The sequence below is a fragment of the Miniopterus schreibersii genome (assembly GCF_964146895.1).
Source record: "Miniopterus schreibersii genome assembly, chromosome: 2".
Lineage (NCBI taxonomy): Eukaryota > Metazoa > Chordata > Mammalia > Chiroptera > Miniopteridae > Miniopterus > Miniopterus schreibersii.
The window spans coordinates 105,012,953-105,028,797 of record NC_138102.1 but is presented as its reverse complement, the minus strand read 5'-3'; the positions used below and the strand labels follow the sequence as shown (position 1 = coordinate 105,028,797).

At 46.3% G+C, this 15,845-nt stretch overlaps 1 protein-coding gene across 2 annotated transcripts in view; it reads left to right on the top strand.

Moving 5' to 3' along the window:
* Positions 1 to 15,845, top strand: part of WNT5B (Wnt family member 5B) — a 118,968-nt gene that overhangs the window by 86,607 nt on the left and 16,516 nt on the right. The window contains exons 2-3 of one of the 2 annotated variants that reach the window (XM_081128039.1): positions 10,928 to 11,073; positions 12,814 to 13,061. In XM_081128039.1, the coding sequence (XP_080984165.1) occupies positions 10,928 to 11,073; positions 12,814 to 13,061 (394 nt within the window). Of the gene's footprint in view, positions 1 to 10,927; positions 11,120 to 12,813; positions 13,062 to 15,845 lie in introns of those variants that run through there. The other variant, XM_081128040.1, reaches the window with a different exon arrangement.

Here is a 15,845-nt window from a genome sequence, read left to right as displayed (position 1 = left end):
CCAGCTACTTGGGAGATAAGGGCTGCTGCAAAGTGATATGGTGGAAGCTGGGATTCTCCCTCCAAAAAAAACCACTTTTTAATTTTCATCTTCACCATCTGTCAGAAAGTAGAGCACACAAAGGAGTGCCGTGCCTTCAGGCTAAGAGGATTCATTGAGCAAAGCTGGGAAGGAAGAACTAGAGAGACCTGGAGGCAGAGAAACCCTTGGGAGAGATCATTAAGGCTGGCAAAGAAAGGCTATGTTAATTGAGCTGAGAAGAAAGGTGTGCATCTGGGGAATCTTTCAAGAGGTTATGGAATTTTCTGCTACATCATTGCATTTTTCTTTGGTTTCCACTTTAAAATGTAGTTTTAAGGGAGAAAAGTATCTGAAAAAATTCATGTAAGAGAAACAGCTAGCTATAGGACAAAATAGTAATACTTGATTTAAAAAAATGAGACAGAAGGTGGTTTTGCCAGGTCCTCATTTCCTGGTGTAAGAAGAGAAGAAATAAAATGCTGAGCTGCCTTCTGGTGTGGTCCTGGCAGCTGTACCTTCATGTGCAGTTAACCTGGGCCTGGAGCTCCGGGTAAGTCCTGTGTGGTTTGCAGTGAACCCCGTGCTCCCCACCAGCGCCCCCTGCTTACAGATAGTTACCTCGTGTGGCTGTCTCTCTACCTAAATTTTCCAGCACATGTTTAAGGCAGATGTTTCTTTTTGGGTACGAGGCCCCTTTTTTCAGGCCTCTGCAAAAGGTCATGTGCCCCATGAGACTGTAGTACTTTCCACTGAGGAAATATATAAGATCCCCTCAAACCGTTAGGTATGAGTAAGACTTTTTCTCATTTTAAAATGTTTTTTTTCTTGTGTAATGTAACACACACAGAAAACAGCGTAGAACATATATGCACAACTTAATAAATTATTTCAAAGTGAACCCCCACATACCCATTACCCAGGTTAAGAAACAGAACATTGCTGGCACTCCAGAAATTCCTTTATTGCCCCATCCTCATTGTAGTCCTCTCTTCCACCCTTGAGGAAACAACTCTCTTGACATTTACAGTAATCATTTACTTGCTACTCTTTATGGCTTAACCACCTACACATATGGATCCCTAAACAATATAGTTTTGCTGTGAATTGAGTCATAGTGTATATATTCTTTAGTGATTTTTTTCTCAACATTATGTTTGTAAGAGTCATGCATGTTGTTGCATGTAGTTCCCCAGTAATTTGTTGTGTTACTATATCACGGTGGTGGATGGGTATGTGTGTGTTTTCCAGGGTGAGGCTGTGAACAGCTGCTGTTACGGTGTATCCTGGTGATTCTCCAGGAGAGTGGAATGTGCATCATCAGGAACACCTTTAAAAAAATGTAACAGCTTTGTTGAGATACAATTCACATACCATACAATTCACCTGTTTAAAGTGTACAATTTACCCTGGCTGGTGTGGCTCATCAGTTGAGCATCGAAGTATGATCCAGGAGATCGTGGTTTGATTCCTGGTCAGAGCACATGCCCGGATTTCGGGCTCAATCCCCAGCAGGGGGTGTGCAGGAGGCAACCAATTAATGACTCTCTCTCCTTCTCCCTTCCTCTCTCTGAAATCAATAAAGACATTTAAAAATAAATAAATAAAGTGTACAATTTAATGGTTTTTAACCTATTCCTAGAGTGGTGCAACCATCACCACAATTATCAGTAGCACTTTTAAATGATTAGTATTGTATTAATTACAAGGCCTACGAATATGTAGACCATCAGAACAGGAGTAGGTGGACATATTTATTCATTCTAGAGATGGTGCTTGGTTTCTATATGTGCTGTGGTTCCATAACCCCCAGAAGTCTTTACCCCCCAGGTAAGGAACCACTGGCTTAAGGCATTGATATGTAGAAATTTTCCATTAACATACATATGGGTGCTTGAAAGATGTAGTGCTTTAACTCATTACATATTCTTTTTTTAAATATTTTTTATTGATTTCAGAGAGAGGAAGGGAGAGGGAGAGAGAGAGAAACGTTCGTGATGAGAGAGTCAATGATCGGCTGCCTCCTGCATGCTCCCTATTGGGGATCGAGCCCGAAACCCAGGCATGTGCCCTGACCAGGAATTGAACCGTGACCTCCTGGTTCATAGGTTGATGCTCAACCACTGAACCACACTGGCTGGGGAACTCATTACATATTCTACAGATGGCCTTATGACAGTGTTTCTCAAATTTCTGTGGGCGTCAGAATCATTTAGAAGACTTGTTAAAACAGATCGCTAAGCACCACCCTCAGAGTTTCAGATTCAGTAGGCCTGGGTGGACCTTGAGAATTTGTATATCTAATCAGTTTCCAAGTGGTACTGATACTGTTCATCTGGGGACCATATTTTGAGAAACCTGGTAGCTGTCTGTTACCTTGGATATTAGAGAACCCAGTATGGAAGGAATTCATTCAATCATTCAGTAGATAAGAATGGGACAAAAGACAGCAATTTGTTGGAGGGAAAAAAGGGCAATTAGCAGGCTCTCACAGTAGCTCAGAGAATGACAGTAGGAATGGAGAGTAGGGAATACATTTTTTAAGTATTATGGAAACACAGTCAAGAAGCCTTGACAATTGATTTGACATGGGGGGTAAAGGAAAGGGAGAAGTCAAAAATGACACCAAGATTTTCGTCCTGGATCAGGAAGAAAATTGGAGCGCAGAGAATAAGCAGGACTGTGAGGAAAGAGTGTGTAATCAATCAGCATCTTAACTTCTCTACTTCTTGGCTGTCTGGGAAGATTTACTCAGCCATCATTTCATGGTCAAACGGTGACTGGTCCCCTAAGCCAGGGGTGGGGAGCGTCCAGGGCTGTATACTGCCTGCGAAATCATTTGGCCCAGCCCTGCCCAGGCAACCAGAGGTGGGAGTTGAAATTCAATAAATCTGGGAGCTTTTTTCAGAGCTTATTTTTAAGTTGATAATTTTGTATGGCCTGTGAATGCTGTTATAAATATCCAAATTGCCCTTGGCAGAAAAAAGGTTGCCCACCCCTAAGCCTGTGGCCCATTCCTGCAGTGATACCCCCAGAAACTAGAAGCATATGATCATGGGAGCTTTTCTGGATGATTGATATTGACTGTTCAGTGGGAATTCAAAGGGGCTACATAAAATTAATGGCAAGAATGATTCCAAGAACATTGGAGATTCTTGAAATCCTTTTTTGTGTATTGCAGTCTCTTTCCTACCCTTCCAAAAGCACCTTGAAATTTTCTCTTTTTAAAAAAAAATTCTCACCGAGGATATGTTTTTATTGATTTTTTTAGAGAGAGAGAAAAACATCGATGTGTGAGAGAAAAACATTAATTGGTTGCCTCTCAGGGGATCGAACCCACAACCTTGGTATGTACCCTGACCGGGAATCAAACCTGCAGGCTTTTTTTGTACAGGACGACATTTCAACCAGCTATGCCAGCTGTGCCATCTGGCCAGGGCAAAATTTTCTCTTTCTGACCAAACCACATCTCTATGTGAAATCCTTCTTGCTCTTTTTCTTCTATTTAAAGCCTACACATTCTTTAAGTCCCCCCTCCCCCCCTCACCCTGATTATGATCGCTCCCTCGGACTCCTCAGGGACTGCCTGCGTCCTGCGTTTCAGAGTAGGTTTTTCATTTCCCCCAGCTAGACCAAACCACCTCAAGGAACAAAGTCTTTAACAGTTTCACATTATTGTATAATCAGGATTAGAAGGTGAATGGTACTCATGTCTTTGAACAAAAGGTAGAGACAGAACTGGGACCTGTAATCTCCAAAATCTCCATTAGCATCAGACAGTAGATTTCCAAATAAGGGGATACATCAGTAGAAGCAGCTTTTTTGTTGGTCAGTGGGCTGGGCCATATGGAAGCCAAAGGTCTCCTTTGTCTCCATGAGAGGCTGACCTCAGTGTCCTGTGTTCTATATCCCGGAGAGCCAACGAGAGCTATTCTCTTTTTTCAATCAACAAATATTTATTGAGCACCTACTAGGTACCCTTGGATACTACCCTAACCACGGGGAGAAAATAGTGAACAAGACCATTTGTGGAGCTTATGAGGAAAGAAAGAAAAACACAAATAAACATGCCATATTATGCCACATTGTATTAAATGTTGTAGCAAAAACATGCAAGAATCTAGGAAGAGGGTGGTATTGGAGGTGGGGCCTGCTTTGGATTGGGTGGTCAGGCATCTTTGAAGGTGTGACCTCAAGGACAAAGAGCCTGATCCGCCCAGAGAGAGGAGAACCTTTTCCCAGAAGCCAGCAAGGCACAGAGGTGGGAGGTGGGTAAGGAGGCAGTTTGGAGTTTCTGGGGCACAAAGTGAAAACCGAAACAAGATGGAAAGGTTGACAGGGTCACATTTTGAAAGGCCTTGGTAATGTGATGGTGTTTGGTTTCATCTTTTAGGAGGTGGGGAACCTTTGATACACAGAAACACCAGCTCTCTAAAACTATCAGTCTATTTTAAGTTCTTCAACTTTAAGCAGCCTGTCATCATTTTGGTTGGGAGAAATCTGACAGCCCCCCCGCCCCCAGCACACACATGGCTATAAAGCTGTGTGTGTGTGTGTGTGTGTGTGTGTTTATACTAGTAATTTTACAATCAGCCTGTTTTTGTGTTTGTTTTTTTAAATAAACGTTGCTTTTGTTCTACTTCCTATGAATCAGGATGTTGTTATCTGATTTACTTTTTTTTTAGTGTCCCTGACTAAATAATCAGGTACTGCATGTTTGTTTGCTTTTAATGATTTTTAAAAATTGATTTTAGAGAGAGGAAGAGAGAGAAAAACATGGATGTGAGAGAGAAACATCGATACGTTGCCTCTAGCACTCACCCCAACCGGGGATGGAACCCATAAGCTGGGTTTGTGCCCTGACCAGGAATCAAACCTGCCACCCTTTGGTGTACAGGACGACACCCAACCAGCTGAGCAATACCAGCTAGGGCTGATTTACTGTCTTACTAGCCACAGCCTTAGCAACAGGGCAATGGTGAAACGGAGAAAAGCAAAGCAGAGAGAGTGTTATGTTCCAGTGACAGGGTAGGACCACGAAGTATGTGATGTATTTACCCGTGTTGGGGAAGAGTAGAGAGATCTGGACTCCAAGCTACCATTCAGCTGCTGTCTGAGCAAGCTACTTAACCTCTCTACACCTTAGCTTCCCTCTATTCAAAGTGACGATAATAATGGCAGGTACCACATAGAATTTTGGTGAAGATTAAATGAGAAAATTGGATGTAAAACACTTGGTTCAGTGCATGTAGTAGGTGCTCAGTCAGAGTTCACTAATACCAGGTATTGTCACCGGTTATCCCAGAGCCATTTATTACTGCCTGGTATCACTATACTAGGCAGATGGGGCACAGATGGAAAGTCAAACAAGTAAGTCTGCATCTTTAGGAAACTTATGATCACTGGAAAAGTAAGAAATATACACAGTTCCAAGACAGCATGTCTGGGATAAGGTGGTGCTGAGTAGACACCTGTATTCATAAATGCTGGAAGTCCCAAGTAAGTGGAAAGATTTTATTGGCGTTGGATTAATCAAAACAGTTTTATGGGGGAAGCGAACCATGAGCATGGACTTGAAAGTAGTTTAAGGTTTGGATTACTGGAGAGGAGAAAGCCTCCCTGGGAAGAGGTCAGAATGAGGTCTTGTGGGGAAAGCAGAGGTTGTTCTAGGAGCTGGAGGAGATTGGAAAAGAGAGCCCGTAGTTGGAAATTCAGGAAGAGAACAAGAGGGAACATGGGGCCAGGGTGGGATGTTTAGAATGGTAAAGAAGGGGGGCGGCACTGTAAGTTTTCAAATGGGAATATTATGACGTGCAGTTTGTATTTTAGGAAAACGTGTTGGAGCTGTCTGGGTTAAACCACAAAGAACTGTTCTGGTGTTAAGGTGTAAGAGGGTGAATACTTACTTGGAAATAGGGAAGGAAGTGAATGAACTTCATGTACACTTTAGGAGGTGTTAGTCAGTATCCATAAAGTCTTTCTCTACTCTTTATGGTGGTGGCAATGAAGTGGCCAAGGATGACCAAGGACTGGGGATGACAGCTCTGTCATTCCTGCACCTCCTCAACCTGCTCCCACCTCATGGAAGTTATTTAACAACAGGCAAGTACTTACTGGCAATGCAGCCAGGAGTTCACAAAGGGAAGCATTCCCTTTCCAAAGACTGCTAGGATTGTCTGCCTGGCTATGCCAGAGAGGTTAACAAAATAGCAAACACGTTTTTAAAAAAAATTTATCTGTATTGTTCTAAGTATTACAGATGTCCCCCTCTTTCCCCCATTGATCTCTTCCACTCCACCCCCACCCCCTGCCAGGCCTTCACACTATTGCCTGTGTCCATGGGTTATGCATATATGCATATAAGTTCTTTGATGGATCTCTCCCCACCCACTCCGCCACCTTTCCCTCTGCAAATGCATTTTTAAATTACACATTCAGTAGCTATTCTCTGGGTCACCCAGTAAGAATTAGCCAGTGGTGACCGTGAAAAGGCTCCCATCAAGGATCTTGATTATTTCTTGGTAGGTTTCTGGGTGTGCGGGTGCCTGTCTGGGGCAGGGGGACAGGTGTGGGATGGGACACCATTTCCTGTGTGACTCCTAAGTTGCTTAAGTTCTGAACACCCAGTGGTGGTTTTTGTGAGCAGAGCAGCTAATTACCTTTTCAAGCCCTTGTCCTGTAGGTTGAGGTTTTCATTACAGGCACGGTCTGGAGTGTGTGTGGAAAGCGAAGAGATACCTCTTTAAGGACAGATTTGCTCCGTCTCAGCTCCACTTGTCTAAGTCTCTCTCCTTCGTCTCTTATCTCTGGGCTGGATGGCCACAGCCCCCTAAGGAAATGAAAATTGGTAACTGAGTCCAACCAGAAAAAGGAAGAGAACCCGGAGTTCCTATTTTCAAATATGCAGCCCTTTGGCTGTGCTGGTGAAGCAGGGTGGTGCAGTCGCGGTAAGGGCCTTGGGCATGCCACGGGGGGTCGGCAGGTGCAGCGGGGCTGCACCTTGCTATCTTCCATCTACATAGTGGTTTGGGGAGAGGTGGGATGGGCAGATATTTCCAAATGTGGCTTTTCCCAAGGACCCTAAGTAATGTAAGCTTTCACCCCTTATTCTTTTTAAAGAAAAATTATTGAATTTATTGGGATGACATTGGTTAATAAAATTATATAGGTTTCAGGAGCACAGTTTTACAACACATCATCTGTATAATGTATTATGGGTTCACTACCCAAAGTCAAGTGTCCTTCCTCCCATTTATCCCCCTTTTACCCTCTTCTGCCTCCCCCGACCCCCTTTTCCTCTGGTAATCACCATACTGTTGTGTGTGTCTATGAGTTTTTGTGTTTTTTTGTTTGTTTTTTAATCCCTTCACCTTTTCCACCCAGCCCCACAACTCCCCTCCCCTCTGACAACTGTCAGTTTGCTTTCTGTATCTATGAGTCTGTTTCTATTTTGTTTGTTTGTTTATTTTGTTCACTTGATTCCACATATAAGTGAAATCATATGGTATTTGTCTTTCTCTGATTGACTTATCACCCCTTATTCTTGATTCTAGTCCCTGCTTGATTTTTTTTCATAATATTCACTGGACCCAACATATTATGTACGGTTGACTCCAGAAAAATATGCGTTTGAACTGAACAGGTCCACTTACCCACAGATTTTTTCAATAAATACTGTAAATGTATTTTCCTTATGATTTTAATAACATTTTCTTTTCTCTAGCTCATTTTATTGTAAGAATACAGTATATAATACATGTAACATACAAAGTATGTGTTAATCGACTATGTTCTTGGTAAGGCTTCCGGTTAACAGCAGGCTATTAGTAGTTAACTTTTGGGGGAGTCAAAAGTTATATGCAGATTTTGGACTTGGGGGTTGTCGCACCTATGCCCTGTTTTGTCAAGGGTCAATATATTTATTTGTTCACTGCTGTATCTCTGGCACTTAGAGCAGTAACTGGGACGTGGGAGACCCCTCATGCATTTGGATTAATGAATGTATTGAACGAATGAATGTCTAAAGGAAGAAGCAGAGCAGATGTGCCTGGCCAGCCCGTGCGGGCCCTCTGGAGGGTCCTGCTGGAGAATGTCTCATCTCCCCCTCCCTGCAACCTCCCCGTTACTACCAAAGAAGAGAGACCCTGGATTTTCTCATACTTAGCTATGTTTGGTTTGTCTGAAATGACACCTGTCATAGGAAGGGGGAGCTATTTAGTTTTGGGGGAAATCTCTAGTTATCACAAAGGCAGCAAAAAGAATTCGCCCTGCCTTTGGATAATTACTAGATCTTTTTTCCTACACAAGGAACAGTCTGCTCTGGTTGAGACCTGCTGTAAAACTCACCAGTGACCCACACACCGGGCTTCTGATGTGTCCTACTCTCGAAGACCAAACCATCAGTCCCCACACATTTTCCTTCCTCCCCAGTCCCACTGGGACAAGAGGCTTCCTTCTGCCCACGCCGGTGAAACCAGTCACCGACACCCACCTTTCTCCTCCCAGCCCTGCGTGAGGAAATCAAAGAATGTAAATGAGGGCAGTGGTTCAGCGACCACTCGACCACTCCCACTCGGAGGGGTGGCTCACATCTGGAAGGCAGAGAAAGAAGCCACCACATGTGCTACAAGGGGTTTTTTTGGGTTGGTTTTTTTTTGTTTTTTTTTTTTGGTCTTTTTTAAATTTTTAAAAATCTTTTTTAATGAGCTGAGAGTTTGACTGAAAGCACAAGTTGGTAGGAATGGCTGCCGGGAGTGATCCTGTCTCAGTTTATGTTTATAAAGCACGGAGGGGCGGGATTAGCAGCTCTTGGGAAGTTTGGCCTTAGCTCGCCTGTCAGCCTGGCACTGGGGTGTCAAAGCCACAGTGACGGTTAGCTGGCACTGACTCCTGTCCTTGGCTCAGACACAGTGGCCCCCAGTGTGGCCTCGGTTGCACCTAGGACTTGCAGAGCCAGAGAGATTTCACAGGGGCCTGATGAAAGGGTGTGACAGAAGTGAGAGACGCTGGTGTGAAGGGGGAATCCGTGGGGATAAGAAGTGTCACCAGCTGGAGAAAGAACTCAGCTATCTGGCAAGGAAACGTGTGAGGATATGTCGGTGGAATAGGGGTTTTGCCGGAGGCATGGTGGTGGGGATGGCCGTGTGGGTGGGAGGGGGCGTGGGGACGGAGGAGGGCCACAGGGAGTAGGGGCAGCTCTGACTCTTGAGTCCCCAAGAAGGACTGGTAGGTGGAGCTGAGGATGTTTGGACAAGGAGATTCTTTGAAGCTTTTCTCTCGTCCTCCCAACTCTGGACCTGGTCCCCTCCCCTCCATAAAGCCATTAGCTTCTGGTGCCAGCCCTATCTCTGCTCCATCTCTCTTGGTTCCAGTCGGTGCGTTCACAGACCCCCTGCCCTGAGGGACCCGGAGGATTTATGGGGGGTAGAGGTTAGAGGGGGAGGGGTCATCCTTTAGAGGAGGGGAGGTCTGGTTGGGAAGTAGGGAAGTAGCTGTTAGTCCTCTGGGTTAGAGACCGGATCATTTCCGAGCTGGCTCTGCATGACAAAGGGGAAGACGCAAGTTTCTTCTTTGATCTGCTCCCTGCCAACCCGACACACCTGCCTGTTGATGCCCTGGCCCAGCTGAGACCTCAGGAAGAAAAACCAAAAGGGGGTGGGGTCAGGCTGTGGGCCAGCTTCCCTGGATCTCCCTCAGGCCACCTTGCTCTCTTGGTGGCCCCAGGACAAAAAAATATCTGCCAGGCTGATGACCCAAAGCACCTGCCGCCCCCTCTCGGAGAGCCGGGTGCCCCAGAGCTGCGCGGTGAGATGGGGGTGGGGGCGTTGGGAGCGCGTGCAAGCGTGTGTTTGCGTGTGTAAGGTTGGAGGTGTTAAGGGGTCGTGGGAAGAAGACTCACTGGGGCTGAGTGGTCACGCCCTGGATGGAAGCCAGGCGAGGGTGAGCCAGAGGGGCGTGTTTTTATACTTGCTCCAGGATCCAGAAGCTGGATTTTCCATATGTTTTCAAGGACTCCAGGAAAGGTGTTGGTCGGGGGGGGATATAGGCGTAGGCGGTGGTTACAAAAAGCTGGATGCAAAGATGCTGGAGGCTCTCCTGCTACAAGGGGAGGGGTTGTTGCTCAGCACAGATGTTGGAGGCAAGAGTTGTAGATGTAGAGCTGGAGGTGCCTTCACTCTGCTCTCGGTGCTGCTGGGACACTGGGTCGCTGAGGACAGGAGAGGGGATGAGGGCCACCTATGAAGGCACACCCCAGCCTCCAGAGCTTTAGGGCCCCAGTTCGCTGTAGGCTTTTACATTTCTCAGAGAAGTTGCCTTGAGAAAGTGAAAAGTCTCCTGGCCTTCTCCCTACTATTATTACTCCTGGTAAACAAAGGTTGGGATTTAGAAAACTTGTTTAAAGTGAGGTTACTGATTAAGAGGGAAGATTCCGATTTGGCTGTAGGTCAGGCCAACTCACCAATTGTTTTTTAGCCCCACAAAAGAGAGCCTGGTGGTTAGAGAGATCCACCTCTGACTGGCGTGGGAGGTAAGGGGAAGGGCAATGGGATGGTTCTCGCTTTTGGAAGGGCAGGTGTGCATTGCAACAGCCAACGCTCTTCCTAAATGCTGCATAGAGTGCGCTCTGTTCTTGAAGTGGTGTGTTTCCATTTCTCTCTTCTTGTTTCTCAGCTCATTGTTTCCTTTGGAATTAGGCCTTGAGTGGGGTCTTCACAATCTGGCTAAGAGGCATCAAGGCGGTCCTGTGGTGAGATGAGCAGTTGGAGATGGAGGTTGGAAAGAGGCTGAATTTCTTTGGGAGAGCAGAAAGTGGCATTAGACCCATCCCAGAGCTCACTCCCCTGTCTTCTGGTCCTCCCCTATCTGTCGCATAGCCACGCTGATTCTCCCTCCATTTCTGTTTTCCCAGGAGGTCCAGTTTTGGAAGCCGACAGTCCCAGGGGTCTTCCCAGGACACTGGGGAGGGCTGAGGCCGACCATGCCCGGCCTGCTGCTGCTCGCCGCTGCGCTGCTGTCCAGCTGGGCTCAGCTCCCAGCCGAAGCCAGCTCCTGGTGGTGAGTGAGGGGCTGAAGTCCTACTCTACAACCTACGCCTCCTTTGGTAATTGAAATGTGGAGAAGGTCACCATGGGTCGTGATCATTTCTTTACTCATAGGAATCCTAAGGACCTCTTTTATCCCAGAAAATCTAGCACCACCCTTTTTCTCTCTCAAGCCCCCAGAGGTAAAGTTTCCACAAGATAAAGGATTAGTTCATTTGGCTTTTTCTCTGATCTTGTCTGCATTCCCATTTGCCTGGCTCTTCCTCCATCCCCATGGGTGGTTAGAAATCTCTCTTTTGTTGCTACTGGATGGAATATTGATTTTTTTTTTCTGGTGGGGGCAAGGAGAGTAGAATTTCTGTTTTGTAAGCCCGATGACCAGATGAGGGATTTGCAGGATCATGTATGGCTTTCTTTTTATGTTTTAAGACTATTGTCATTGCCAAGTCAACATGGAAATGGCAGGCATTCACCACCTGTTCTGCGTGGTCCGTGTCCTGCTCACACTTTACTCAGATGGCAAATGTAGAGCTTTCTCATCTGACTTAACACTTTAATGTATCTGGTGAATGATAACGAAAAAGGAGAGCCCTTGAACTGATAAAGAGTGGGTTGGGGGGGTGGGGTCAGGTATGGAAGTGAAAACATTTAGAATATATTGCAATGCATGTAAATGAGATTCAATTTTAAAGGCATAAGGGGAAGTTCTGTCTAAGTGAACTCATTGTTTTCCATCGCATATCCTGCACGTGGGCCAAGGTGAACTAATCACTCCTGCTCCTTGAATGAGTCAAGCGCTCTCCTGTTGAGGTTTGGCGCTTTTTGCCCTCTGCCTCAAATGAATATAGCCTGCCCTTTCTGTCGTGTTCTCCTTCTGCCCCATGCCCTTTAAGACCCAGCTCACACTCCGGCCATCTCCTTATAAAAGTTTCTCCCGAGCCCTGGCCTGGTGGCTCTGTTGGTAGGAGCATTGTCCCCTACACCAAAAGCTCGTGGGTTCGTCTCTGGCCAGGGCACATACCTGGGTTGCTGGTTTGCTCCTGTGGCCCCTGGCATGTGTAGGAGGCAACTGACCAATGTGTCTCTCTCACATCAATGTTTCTCTCTCTTTCTCTCCCCCTCTCTCCCCCTCCCCCACCCTCTCCATTCCCCTCTCTATCTCTAAAAAAATCAATGAAAATGTCCTCGGGTGAGGATTTAAAAAAATAAAATGTTTTTAAAAATAAATAAATTGTTTAAAACAAAAAAGCTTCTCCCCAGCTGTAAGAGCTCTTCCCCTATCTGATCACTCTGGATCCAGAAGCTCAAGTCTGCCTTAGGCATCTGACATCTCATGTCATGTTTGTGCCTCAGTTTCCCCAGTTTTCTTTCTTTTTTAAAAATTTATTTTAGAAGGAGAAAGAGAGAAAGAGAAAGAAACATTGATGTGAGAGAGACATTTCGATCCGTTGCCTCCTGTAGGTGCCCTGGCTGGAGACTGAACCCACAGCCTAGGTATGTGCCCTACCTGGGCACTGAACCCACAAACCAGGCGCATGCACTGACGAGGAATGAAACCCATGACATTCTGGTGCATTGGACGATGCTCCAACCAACAGAGCCACACTGGCCAGGGCTCCCCAATTTTCTTTTCCTAGCCCTTAGTGCAGGGCCTTATTCAGAGAAAGCACTCAGTAAATGTGTTGAATGAATGACTTACTGCTGCACACGGGCAGGTGCTCACTCCTTTCCCCTTTTTGAATTGCTGCTGTAGGTCATTAGCTATGAACCCAGTGCAGAGACCTGAAATGTTCATCATCGGTGCCCAGCCTGTGTGCAGCCAGCTTCCTGGGCTCTCCCCTGGACAGAGAAAGCTGTGCCAGTTGTACCAGGAGCACATGGCCTACATAGGGGAAGGAGCCAAGATGGGCATCAAGGAGTGTCAATACCAGTTCCGGCAGAGACGGTGGAACTGCAGCACAGTGGACGACACGTCTGTCTTTGGGAGGGTCATGCAGATAGGTGAGTGGCCACCAGACGTGGCTTGGCTGAAGGAGCTGTGCTCACCTGGCCTGGGTGCAAGCATGCTTTGTCAGGAGGGGGGCAGAGAGAGCCCACCTGAGTGTCTAAGTGGGTTCTCTCAAGGCTTGGAATTAGCCTACAAGGAGAGGGGGAGATGCACACAGACAGCAGAGTCACAGCTAATGTGTTAGCTGCACAGCTCAGTGCTCAGCTAACCCTCTGCTTCCAGCTTCACCCTGTCTGGGGCAGCCTGCATGACTCACTCTGGGAAGGGCTCAGACCATCTGAGTTGAGTTAGAGTGAATTAGGAAACCCGCCCACCACCAGTGCCCTTTGTCTCACTCAGCACAAGGGCCTCCTTTGAGAGCCTTGCCCTAAATGTCTGTAGGCTTTTTGCCTCTTCCACTTGGACCCCGAGAGAGATAGAATCTTTGGGCCAAATTGGTGATAGCTGTCATTAACCCAACCCAGATCCAGTCCTGGCTTTTTCATTTGAAAGGGGGGGTGTGAAAGTGGGGGAAGGGGACAGACTGTAGAAGAAAGATGAGAGGACCACTCTTCCCAGATTCCTCTTCTCTCCCCTCTCCCACTCCAGGTCTAGGATTCTTTGGCTGCCCTATTGCTTAGATAGAGGTGTGATCTGTGGTCTAATTGTTTTAGGTCCTTTTGAAATGTAATTCTCCTCTCCCTGGCAAGAAATTGAGAAATCCGGCCCTATTCTACTGGGTCTTATCCCCAGGGTCATAAAAGGAAGGTGTTAGGGCACTGAAGTCCCTGTCTCACATTCTCTCAGAACAGCTTGCCTCAAAAGACATTCTGGAGTTACCTAAGGCTGCGGTTTTCCCAAAGAACGACTTTAGCAGCAGGGGAGGTAGGGAGTTGAGATTCCGTTCTCCTCTATGATGGATACTTAGAAGGCCCGCTCCCTCTCCTGACCTCTTTCCCCTGCCTCCCCCGCCCCATATTGAGAAGTAAGGACCAGGGAAAAGTACACTTTGAACCTCATTTCTCCCTTCCTTCAGTGTCAACTCGAGATTCATAAAAGGAATGTTTCTGTGTTCCCATGACAGTCTTACTGGGCAACTTTCCCAATAGAATGGACTTGAGGGTTAAGTGAGATTTGGTGATAATTTATCAATTCTTCTCAAATATACTTAGTGTCTGTCCCTCCTTCCTGGGTTTCTGGTGAGGACACAAGGAAGGCCCAGGTATAGAGAAAGGCACCCCCTAATCACTTTAAGAGAATAACCTAATGTATACCTGGTGCTGGCTAGATCCTTTCCATGTGTTATTTTGTTTGCGTGAAGGCCAAAAAATGAGGCTTTACTTTAGAAAGGAAGCGTTGGCTGGAGTAGAAACTCTGCTGGGTACAGGTTTGAATGGTAGAATGACTTGTGAAAGCAGACCCTGTTCTGTGCCCTGTTCTGTTACAAATGGAACCCTCCTGTTTGCCTTATTTTCACCATTCCTTTTTGTAGCTTCCCTGCAGGCTTATGCTCCCTGGGAAGCTGTCCTCCACCCCTCCCTCTTGGGGCCCACATAGCTCCTGGTGAGTCCTCTCACTGCTGTCTTGTGTGTGACTTCCAAAAGATTCCTTCCTTCTTTGAAGCGGCTGCAAAAGTCCACCACCAAAGGTCAGCAGAGCAACTCAGAGGGAGCCACTGACCCTTCACCCAATCTCCACCCAGAGGAGCATGGAGGCAACTTCCTGGCAGTTGGAACAGAGAAGGCATGATATTGTCCTGTTGTTTCCTGTTGTCCTACTAGAGTAAGGTCTCTCTAGTAGCTCTAGTAGCTGCTGGTGTAATAGCCCTTTTCCTTGTGATGGTTTGAGTTTCCACTCTGAATTGTTTCGTATAGAGATTCCCCACTCCTCATTGCTTATCCATTCTGAAGCCCCAAGCAATCTCTTGCTTGCTGAGAATAGCACTAGTAGCCTGTACTTACCAAAGACCCAAATGCCTGTGAAGGCAGAGCCACCTGCACTCAGGATCTAATGATGCCTCCTGCCAAAAGATGCAGAATGACCGCAAGAGACAGCTGATTTACTCGAGGACAGATTGGGATCCCAAATCATGCTGATAGGCAAGGACCACCAGAGCACATAATGCCTGTGATATTACGCTCAGCTGCAGGAACACTATTTTAAAAGGCAATTCTGAGCAGGGTGATTCAGCTCTGAAAAACATGTTTGCTAAAGAATGGAAGAAGAAATTAGACATATGTAGCTTGGAAAAGAGAACACATAAAAGGCATCTTAGTTGTTTTCAAATACTGAAGGGCTGTCATATGGAAAAGGGATTGGATGGTGTATCTCCAGCAGGCAGAAGTTATAGGGAGGCCTATTTCAGCTTAATATAAGAATGTTCTGGTGATTAGAGTCATTAAAAAAAGATGGAATGGATTGCTTTGAGAATCCAACCCACTTCTCTGAGGAATGCTGTGAAAGGAATGCTCACAGAATGTGGTGCTGGGCTGCAGCTTCAGAGGCTCCTTCTTGTCCCCGGATGCCAGGTCAGGGGGTAGAGGCCCCATTTTAATAAGACTTCTCAAGCATGACTCCCTCTTGCTGAGTCTCTTAACCACCTTACTGTCCTGGAAGCTCACACTCATAGCCTGGCTCCCCTAGACCAGATAGATCCTGGTCTCTGGCTCAGCACTGACTCAGATGTCAAGCCTGATGGCTGAGTCATGAATGTGACTTCCTGTATCTCTGGGTTTTTCTTGGGCTGCTCCTAGTCCACAACTGACCAGAAGCTGACCCCTGGTTAATTGAGAAAAATT